The 11,043-nt window shown below is 38.7% G+C and overlaps 1 protein-coding gene across 2 annotated transcripts; it reads left to right on the top strand.

Moving 5' to 3' along the window:
- The first annotated feature begins 331 nt into the window (after window positions 1-331).
- On the top strand, window positions 332-10,347 carry LOC149016099 (peroxidase 17-like). Of its 2 annotated transcripts, XR_016173500.1 has the most exons (6): window positions 332-491; window positions 650-754; window positions 849-911; window positions 9,131-9,229; window positions 9,319-9,518; window positions 9,624-10,347. XR_016173500.1 is itself a non-coding variant. In XM_089155903.1 (5 exons), the coding sequence occupies exons 2-5, from the start codon at window positions 671-673 to the stop codon at window positions 9,735-9,737; spliced, it is 360 nt and encodes a 119-aa protein (XP_089012029.1). In that variant the 5' UTR covers window positions 332-491; window positions 650-670; the 3' UTR covers window positions 9,738-10,347. The 2 variants fall into 2 exon arrangements, 1 of the variants encoding a protein (XP_089012029.1); XM_089155903.1 differs by lacking the exon at window positions 9,319-9,518.
- Window positions 10,348-11,043: the final 696 nt, after the last annotated feature.

An 11,043-nucleotide genomic window follows, 5' to 3' on the forward strand; every position in this document is an offset into this window, starting at 1 on the left:
TTATCCGATTACCAGTTTCTGAATCCGATCATCATCCATTTTCAGAGAAAAAAATGTTGAATACTTTACTCTATCTGGATATTATCTGATCCAATAAGCAATTATCCGAATCCAAATCTGGTTGCTTAACGGACGGATACGGATATTTTCCGGTAAGAAAAATTTCGCATACGAACACCCTAAATCGAAGAAAATTTTCGCATACGAACACCCTAAAACGAATACGAATGCCCATTCGGAAGCGGATGTCGACTATCCATTGACAGGTCTACCCACAGGTGGGGGTTGTATCCCCTCTCTCCATTGACCTACCTATAAATCGTCATTTTGAGATGGAAGATGCTGCCGCTTACCAGTGGACATAAGTTCGCTTTGTCCGAGGTAGAGGATCACATCTGCATCAATCTTCGCAGCTTCTCTCTCATTTTGGTCTGGTAGCGTGGTTTAGCGTCTTCTCGGTTCTGGTCTTCAACCACTTTAGAAGCATTAAGGTAAAAATATTGCTCTCCACTTCTCCCTTTAGGTTCCATCTCTCTGTGGGTAATTTTTTTATGTTTTTCCTTATTTACGATATTAAGAACGGTGATAGAAGGTTTTTACTCAGATCTTACTTGTTAGTTTGAGTTATCATTCGATTGTAATCTAGCAGGCTATCTAGAACCGCAAGGTTATGGTGTCTACCAATTGGTTTGTCATGGTAGCCGATGATGCAGAGTTTCTGAAAGGACCACATCTCTTGAACTCTAATTACAAGGTATTTTTTTCTTCCATTTTCACCCTTTCCTACATACATCCACGAGTTATTCGTTGTTTATCCACGGGAGTGATTGTTAGTTTTTACATTGCAGTTAATCAATCATATAAAGCATGTTAGCCCATATCGGATCGATGATTTACCAGGAAAGCTTAAGGTTTGTGTAGCTCTTTTTTGATGTAGTTTTTTTTTCAGCTAGAATTTACATTCTGTGTCTCTGTGATATTTTTCATTTAGAATTTATACCGTATGTAGGTATGAGAGATTCTTTTTTGTTTTTCCAATTACATTTCAAACTCTTTGTGCATGTGTCTGTGTTCTTGCGTATGTATACGTGTGGTAACATTGAGATGACACTGGAATGCTCCTTAAGCTGAAAGCTATGATTCATTTCCATTTATAATCCAAGAGGTGCAAGAACCCAACTCTAAATACAAGATTTCTTACATCTAATGGATTACAATTATAATTATGTCTATAGGAGGGGGAGAACACCTTCACTTGCTTTTCAAGGATTTGTCCATTTCAAGCAATGGCCGTATTTGCTGCTTACGTAGAGTATATGGCAGCATTAAATTTTTAAACTTCCTTAATTGCTTGCCAATAAAACAACTACGTCATTATTTACATATTCCCTCCTCCATTTGTCACCAACTGGATATAGACCACGTAAGATTTATCCTAATTAAAAGCGGTATAGCCTTAATTGCGGTGGAAGTGAATGCAGTATTATTCATTTAGCAACGAATATTTTACGACTCCTATTTGTAAGCTGCTAGCAGTGGCATTAATTACCATGTCTAGTTGGTTCTCATTAAAAATGGTGAAGTCTATAATCATCAAATGGATTAACTATTTTATATTTAATGGTTTGTGTTTTATTTTCGTTGCTTTGAATGTGAGTATGCACAATCAATAATATAAAACCCCTCTGTCTAGCACTGTCGGGCAGTGGTTATTGAGCCATTTCTGAAGGTTCAGGAGGCCTGATGTAATTCCCAAATTGAGGTCCAGTCTTCAGGATCAATTAGGTTGAAATCAGCAGTAAATTAGGGTTCTTGAACCCCTGCAACTACGACTTCTTAGGTAAATTACAGCTGGACGGCAGCTTCTTAGGCTTGAATTGCCCTACAGCTAGGGTTTCTGGAGGTCTAGTGTGATTTCTGGTTGAGGGGAAAGGAGAATAGGGTTTGGCCGATAGGTATAAGGGTTTTAATAAAACCATGTCTGAAATCAGTAATTTAATATTCAAATTGTATTCCAAAATACTAGGGTTTAAGTAATTAGGGTTTTCTCCAATTTAGGATTTCTAAAGGATGACTAGGATTACTGTTGGGGTCAAAGGTAGGGTAGGGGGAGGGAAAATGATCCCAAAGTAGAATAGGGTTGGGATTTGGGTTTTGTAAAATATGAGTGAAACTAGATTAGGTTTCAAATGCTTTTAAGAAAAAAGGGAAATTTTGGGTTCTAGAGTGAAGGGATAAGAATGAGGTAGGGGCCTGAATGTAGGGAAGGGGAGGGGGAATTTGATTCCTAAAGGAGGGTCGGGTTTCAGTATGGGGTAAGGGAGATCTGAGTTAGCTTTCGGGGAGTTTTCTGGTTTGCATGCGGTAATTTCTCTGCATCCATCTAGCAAATTTGGTAGCAGCTATTATGGTGCTGTCTTTCATTCATCTTGACTAGAATATGCATTGTTTTGAAAGCAATTAGGTTGAATGTGAAATTATATATTTACCAGTGGTACTATGTTATTGCCTTTATTTGTGTATGTAATCAAGAGCAGTAATATCTTACTCCTATTTGTGGACTATTTATTGACTCTTCTCTGCAATTGCTGAGCAGGGAAACATTTTCCTTATATATTTGGTAATTTTCTCCTTTCTTTTTTCCCCATTAGAGTTGTTCTTCCTCTTTTTGTCAGTAGCATAAAAAAATATGAGTTCATGATTTCATAGTTGGTTGACTACAATAGATTAGAAAGAGCTTGGTCTCATTTTTTTAATTTTTTGGGGTAGAAATGGGTCTATATATTTGAGCGTGACCCACGCATGGCATCAACATTACAACTGTCCTGAAACCATGGAACATCATTAGGCTAAAGAGTTCTGCAAGCTAAGGACACAACCTTACTAGCAAGAGAGTTAACTATTGCATTACACTCTCTATTAACATAGCATAAAGAAATCTTTTCAAAAGTTTGGGCCAAGGAAGAAATATCATAGAAGATATTCTGGGCTTCTACTGGGCTTTCTGCTCCAGTGTTGATGAAATTCACCACTTCTTTTGAATCTGATTCCAGAATAATTCCTTTGATGTCCCTATCCAAGGCCAACAGAAGGCCTATAGAAGGCCTTCTCTGATAGCAGGCCTATAGAAGGCCTTCTCTGATAGCAATGACCTCCCTGAGAAGAACAGAGTCAAAAGGAATTGGGTTAGATAGTCTAGTGACTGCCTCTCCCCTTGCATCTCTGATGACAACCCCAACACCACTTTTACCTTCATTTAATGCTGCATCCACATTCACTTTGAAGATATTTGGTGGAGGGTTTCCCATTTTAATGGTTCATTACGAGCTGATGGACCTCTGTCCTCCTGCTCCGCTACACCATTACGTCCATTACATCTTTTAGATAGTCCTTCACTTCAAACATAGCTTTGTCAACCACCTGTTGAGGAGAGAATTGAGATCCTTTTAAAGATGACCTCATTTCTAGCCACCCAGATGTACCAAGGGATGTATGCAATCTGAGAAGTAAGCTCTTTGAAGACCTGCATATCAGCCGGAGAATCAACTTCCAATTCTTAATGGCTTCAATTACCGAAGGGTTCTGTGGAGGGTTGAAACTTAAAGTGGTTGAAAACCAGACCCTTCTAGCAAAATCGCAATCAAACAGTATATGGTTTGTACATTCCAACGAGTTATACCGAGTACATTTCAAGTCAATGGGGATATTCCTTTTACTCAACTCCTCTGCAGAAGGAATGGCCCCTGCACAGGCACTCCAGAGCAAATTTTTGAATTTTTGGTGTTGCTGGACAACTCCAAATGTTTTTCCAAACCACAGGATCAACTGTTGTTCTACCTGAGGAAGAAGAAGAAGGTCTAGCATGTCTTTCCCTCTCCCTCAGGTTGATGATGTGGTGATATGCTGTTTTCTCAGAGAAAATTCCATTCCTTGCAGGGCGCCAGATCTGTTTATCTTCTCTACTCACCACCCCCTGCCTTATCTTCAAAATAGCCTCAGCATCATTAGAATAAAAAACTTCTCTGATTAAATCTGCCTTCCAAGTTCTTGTCCCTTCATTAATAAGCTCTGCTACCAGAATAATTCCCCTCCTATCTTTGTTATGGGATTGAACTCTGTAGCCATGATTGGACAAAATCCATTGGTCATCCCACCCTTTAATTGATTTGCCGTCTCCTACTCTCCACACCAAACCTGAGACTAGAATCTTCCTTCCTTCGATCACACTCTTCCAAGCCCTTGAAGGAGAAGACCCGACTCTGTTTCTAGAAATCCGGAGTCGGGAAAATAGATATTTTTCATCCAGCCCATTGAGATGTTGGAAAATTCCAAAGCTTCCAGGCAAGTTTGCATAGAAGGGCCAAATTTTGAGTGTAAGGATCTTTATTCTTGCACAACTTGTCCCAAGAAACCCATTAGATTTTCCTTTTATCTTCCTTCTCCCCCCCAATAGAAAGTAATAGTATCCTTCTTAATCTGGTTGTGATGAGCTTTTGGCAGCAGAAAATGTGAAGCTGTATAATTATTCATGGTGAGCCCTGCTGATTTGAGAAAGATTTCCTTACCTTCTAGAGAAAGCAGGTTCACTTTCCATCTTTGTAGTCGGTTGCTTATTTTTTCTTGGATTTCTCTAAATACCTTTCTCTTTGAAGCTTTAAATTCCGATGGGAGACCAGGGTATTTCTTAGGGAGACCACCATAAGGTATTTTTAACACCTTTGAAAGCCATCTCTTGAACCTTGGAGCTGTGTTAGGGCTGAAATAGATCAAGGATTGCAGGCAGAATTTGATGTTCTGAAATTCCCTCAGAGAAACTTCAGAGAATAAAACAGTATCATCTGCAAATAATAGATGTGACAGAGGATTAGTTCTATTTCTGATTTGAATTAGAAATGAGACCTCGTTGAGCAACACTTAAAGCTTCGGCACTAATACAAAGATGGAAGGGGAGATGGGATTCCTTGCCTAATTCCTCTGGTAGGCTGAACTGCATCCTTAACTGAACCATTAACCATCATCTGGTATGAAACTGAGGTAAGGCAAGACATAATTAGCTTCACCCATTGCTCACAGAATTCCAGTATTATCGAAGTACCTTGAACAAACCTCCACTCAAGCCTACTATAGGCCTTTTTCATGTCAAGCTTGAGAGCCATGACCTTCCTTTTCCCTTTCTTCCTTGATTTAATGTAGTGAAAGCATTCATGAGCTATCAAAACATTATCTGAGATGCTTCTATCAGGGACAAAAGCAGATTGGGATTGATTGATAATCTCTAAAATGCCTTTTAGCCTGGTTGCAATCACCTTGGTGGCAATCTTCACTGTGATATTGCATCGGCAGATTGGTCTAAACTGATCAATGGTCGCCGGTTGATTCACCTTGGGGATAAGACACATCAAAGTAGAATTAATAGCATGAGGCATGCTGCCAGAAGAAAATAGATCCACTACAAACTTGCAGACATCCTTTTCAACTATTTCCTAGAATTTTTTTGATAGAATATTGGCGGGAGACCATCTGGTCCAAGAGACTTGAGGGGAGCCATGGTAATAGCTGCTTTAATGTCCTGTACCTGAGGGGCTCATCAGCATGTGATTATTATCATTCACTTTCGGTTGTACAGAGGACAAAACCACCTAAAGTGAATCTCATGAATACCTTCCGAATTAAAGATATCAGAGTACCTGTGCAGTACCCCCTTGTGTATCTCCTCCTCAGAATCAGACCATCTAAAAAATGAAGCTGAGGAGAGAGTTCTTTGTCTTCACCAATGTCCAACTTACTGCAATTACCTCTCTGTCCAACTCTTCTACGTGAGCCTTCTTGATTATCTTGTTCTTTGGCTTTGTGACCTTCCCAGTAGCGGGTCTTAGAGTATAAGGCTGAATAACATTTCTTCTGCGGGCCAATCTCTTGAGACTTCTGCTTCCTTCAGCACTGTGAACGCCTCTAGGAATTTCTTGGGTCAGGTTAGGTAGGAGGTCCGGGTAGTGGTTCATGTCTTGGTTGGAGCTAGCAAATGGTCTGATGGTTCCAGTGAGCATGCTTCCAGGGATTTTGATGGTAGTTGGTATAGGGTTTGAAAATGGCGTGATATCAGGTTGAACTGGTGGCATGATCTGGTTGGTTTGTTCAGTGGCTAAGGGAAGAATGGTACCAGGATTTGAAGTGGGGTTAGGGTTGTTTTGATGAGTGTTTGGTTGGTGATTGTAATGTTTTACAGGATAGGCAATAAAGTGAGAAGCCTAGCTGAATTGTCTGGTAGCTGGCTGAGATGGGACTGAAGGGCAGCAAGGATTTGTGCTGTTCAAGATTCATTGGTAGTGGTGTTTCCAAAAGCTGGGTTATGCAGATTGGGAGAAGCAAAAGGTTGGTTAAGATCCATGGGCAGATACCTAGGACTGATGTGAAAAATCCTTGGATTATCCGAGGGTTAACGTCCTCATTAATGGGAGTATTGGGATTGGGTTGAGCTTCACCATGTCTCTTTAGGAGAGGGGGGTTATTGGGTTCTGGGCTTTGTCCTTGAGATCAGTTAGGGTTTGGTGGTTCGCTCCCTGCAGCAGTAATCGCCGGGAGACGAAGGGTAGATCTGGTGAGAGGTGTAGGCTGATCTTGTTGTTGAGACGGAATGTTAGGGTCCAAAAAGGAAGCTTCCTCCAGTGCTCTAGCATTTGTGGTGAAAGCACATATAGAAGCAGTGTAGGTGCATTGTGGAAGTTCTGGGCAAGAAGCAGCCATCCCGCAGTTATGCTGTTTCTGGTGTTTCTTCTTTGAATCATGATATTCAGAACAGTGCTTCACATCGTGACCTAATCTGCCACAGAAATAGCGTAGAGTGGGAAGTCTCTCAAAGCTAATTGCAACTGGAGCCGATCCTCCTATCTTCAGTCGCACACCAATTTCCTTTCTGAGAGGTTTGTTCAGATCCACCATGACTCTGCACCTGAGGAAAGGCTTTCTACTTCCATCTCTAAAACCTGGGATGAGCATGATCATCTGAGGAGTGCCAATCCTTGAGGCCAACTGCACACCCAGTTTCAGGCTAATAATCTCCTTGGGGACACCATTTAAGTGAATCCAAAACTTGTTTGTCAAAACTCCAGTTTTCTTCATCATTCCATTTCTCCAGAACTATCAGGTTACTAGACACTGACAAAGGCAACCCTTCGAGAACATTCTCAACATCCAGGGAATGATTAAAGTTGAAAATAAATAGCTGAGGGCTGTATTGACTAACCTTCACCTCCTGCATTAAATTCCAAGCTTAACTAGGGCCTCATTAACTGCTTGAATCCTGAACGGTTTGCCGTTGAGCACCTTCCCAACTAAGGTTAGCTAGGATTGACTTCATGCTTAATCTCCAGGGTATCATTGTACAACACATATCCGTCATCTTCATCATCTCTTGGATCCTCTGTTATGTTTGGGTTTCGAGAGCTTGACGGCGGTAAGAGAAGAGGGGGACCTTTCTGCATTGTAGAGGAGGGAGTTGGGTAGAAAAAAGAACTAGCAGCCAGGGGAATCACATGCACATGGCAGAAGAAACTATTCACTCACAGGGAGGACTTCTGTGTTTTTGGTCTAACTTGCTATGTAGTGTGTAAAGAAATCTACATATTCAGGTTATTAAAATAGTCAGAATAATAATGAGCTTAACATTGTTGTTTGCATATGATATTATAATCCGCCTTCCCTCATTGGGAAAATTAAAGATATGGTTGAACATGCGATGACTTGTTCCAACCAGTTCCTCAGCTAGATGTATGTTTGGTTTTTTTTTTTTTTTTTTTTTTTTTTTTTTAATCTAGAGGTGATGAAACATACCCTAGGCAAATCCAGAATAGCATAGCTCTTGCTCCTAGTGCCTATTCCTTGAAATGAGATCTTTGGGTGTCCCTATGGTATACATTGATAGTTAAGAGATGAGAGAAGAAGGTTGAAGAAGGAGAAGATGATGAGATATGAATGTAGAATGTTATGTTGTAGGGAAATTATCTCTGCCACACCTATTAACATAATATTTAGAATTACATAAAACTCCCTAGGTAGGTGAAATGTAGAAAGAAAATGTAAAACATTGAGTAATAAACTAGTTCTCGAAGTACCCCTAATACATAACTCTTAATGTTGTTGAACATTGGGATATGGCTGAGTAGTTGAATCGTGCATATGCTTTCCTGAACAATAAGAGACTGCTGCTATATACACACACACGAGCACATACACATGCTTCAATTTTGGTTGCAGTTCTGGCTCTTTTGGTTTTTGATTTTGTTCGATTTGGCTTGGTGTCATAAAATCCCAAACTCAGATTAATCCAATAAGATTTCAATTCCATTTAAAAATTGGCACCTCAATGCTATTGCATCAAGCTTCATCTATCTACATTACAACATTTGGCATTACCATTAGTGAAAAAAAAACTTATATTTGAGAGAAATATTGGCCCGGTACATCCCGAGGGAGAACGGACCAGAGTATGTCTCTGAAATCCCATTATGTTTCTTGTTAGCACTGTCATTTTGTCCATTTTTTCAATCTGTTAAAAGTTGATATTCTTTTTCATCTTCTGAATGTTATTCCTTTGAAAGATTTAATGTTGAAGTTGTACTTAGTTCTTATTTCCTCTGTTTTTAACCTATTCAAATTGGCAACGGAATGGAGTTTATTGTAATGTTAAAACAGCTTATTTAGTGCTTGTGCTCTAGTGATGTGTGCTGAAAGTGAGGGTGTCGAAAGTAATTTGCAGCAGTTCAGTACAGAAGGATTACATTTTATCTGAACTTATATGTGTTTTTTTCCCTTCCTTTTTTTGGTGTTCAATCCCAGTTGTCTACTTCTTGTAATCTAAGTAATTTATTTTTATAAGTTGAATAAAAGAGGGAAAAAATCTAAAAGGGCACAAGGGTATTCTGTTCTTAAAAAATACTAAACCAATGTAAACCGTTTGGTTATCAACAGTGTCTTTAATTGGTCTTTTTTGAATATCTCGGGGGAGGCAAATCCCAAGCCCCTACAAAATATCACGAAGATGTCAACCTCTACATTTGCTCTGTGGATTATCTCCCTCTTCTTTATGTCGACTGGCTGCTAAAGCAACATTGACACTCGGTTTCTTATGCAGAAAGTTGCCCGAAGCAGAATCATGCGCAAAGCAATGATCAAAGAACCGAGAAATGCCACATCAGTTATGCGGTTTCAATTCCATGACTATTTTGTGGACGTAAGCCTACCTCTGTGTTTGATTTGATTTCTCATTTTCTTCACTAATTACTGCTTTGTTATGTCATTAGCTTTGTTTAATCTTTGTAGCCTTGGAGGGTTGTGATGCATCGTTGCTCCTGGGCCATACACCTAAATATAATCAGAGAGTAAGAATTTCTCTCCAGTATCAACTCACTCAGATCATATGAAGTCATCAATGAGGTGAGGGAAGAGTTGGAAAATATCTGCCTTGGGTTGTCTCAGGCGCTGATATAGTCATCATGGCCTCCAGAAATGCAGTTGTATTGGTAATAAGAACTCCTACGCAAACCCAACTCAAGAGAATAACTTGAAAATCTGATCCCTTTTCTCTTTTCCTCAGAAATTCTTATTAACTCTTTTTCTTATTGCAGACTGGAGGACCCTACTGGGAAGTCAAGCTGGGAAGGTTAGACGGCTTAACAGCAAGGCAAGAAAACTTCAGCAAAATCATGCCAAGCCCAAGATCCCCTGCAAGCAAGGTTTAAAGTATTGGTATCAAGTATCATATCAGTCGTGTGATTTTAAGAGACGTATCGAGTATTGTATCGTTCTGACAAATGAATTTTAGTGTAATTCAGTAGAGAGACATATCGAGATGTATCGTATCGGTTGTGTCAAATGTAGACACGTATCGGCTCGTATCGTATGGTATCGTGGGATACATTAAACCTTCCCTGCAAATACTTTTTTTATGCCTTTATTTTCTCATGTTCCAGGCGTTCATTCTAGGCTGGAACCTCTTGCACTATTTCCAATGTACATATATTCATTTTTCCTACGTGTGAAAATGTACTATTTTTTATTGGGATAATTACTATTGCCCCCTTGTATTTTGGTTTTATTACTAATCAAACATCTTTCTTTATGAAATTACTGTTGCCCCCTCACTTCTAACGGTGTTAAGTAGTTGTTAACATCAAATATGTATTGTCTATTTTGCCTTTCATTAAAATTAAGAAGTTAAAAAATATGACGTTACCTTCATTTTTAGAAACTATATTGAATATCAATTATATCCTTAAAATCTTATATTTTACAATAAATTTTGGCTTTGGTGGGACGACACACTTTGTACAATGGTTAGCATATATTAGGACATTTTCAATTTCCAACTTTAAATTACATTTGATATTTCCTAATATTTTAGTTTCTATTTTAAGTTTTATTTAATCACATATTTCCTTTATTCGGCGATTTCTTTTTAGAGAAGAAAAATCAAGTTTTTTCTTTATTCGATAGTTTCTTTTTAGAAAAGAAAATTTAATTTAAAGTTAATTTTTCTCCATAATTAATTAAGGATAGTATTACAACTTGCAAAAGAGTAAATAAGTAAAGAGATAATTGTAGGGTTATTTTTGGGTTTTTGGAAAAATATATAGATGCCACATCATCAGTAAACTAACTGAGCTTAACGGAGGAGGGCATTAGTAATTTTAGACAAAGTTAAAGGTTGGATTAGCAATTTTAAAAAATAGAGGGGATAAAGTAGTAATAAAATCATAGTACAAGGGGGTAACAGTAATTATCCCTTTTTTCTTTATTTAAATTTTGTTGCCTCCAACAAAACTGAAAATGGGGAATTTAATTTCATATTTTTGTTTCAAGCAATGTATGGATAACTTGTTTCATAACCATCTGCATCAAACTAGGTCCTTGTCAATGTAATTGAATCTTATCCATTTTGGTATGTGTTGGTGCTAAAATTGCCGAAGGCTTTGAACAGTAATCTTCGCACCCTCAGATCTGAATCGATTTGGTTTGCTCTACAGGCAATCAACCTCTTGCTCCTGA

This window comes from Hakea prostrata, chromosome 5 (genome assembly GCF_041222555.1).
Source record: "Hakea prostrata isolate BN-2017 chromosome 5, UWA_Hpros_2, whole genome shotgun sequence".
Taxonomy (NCBI): Eukaryota; Viridiplantae; Streptophyta; class Magnoliopsida; order Proteales; family Proteaceae; genus Hakea; species Hakea prostrata.

Coding starts and splice junctions, on each gene's coding strand:
- LOC149016099 (XM_089155903.1), top strand. CDS start 671: ATGGTGTCTACCAATTGGTTTGTCATGGTAGCCGATGATGCAGAGTTT. Junction 755..848: donor TCTTGAACTCTAATTACAAG/GTATTTTTTTCT, acceptor TTTACATTGCAG/TTAATCAATCATATAAAGCA. Junction 9,230..9,623: donor TCCATGACTATTTTGTGGAC/GTAAGCCTACCT, acceptor TTCTTATTGCAG/ACTGGAGGACCCTACTGGGA.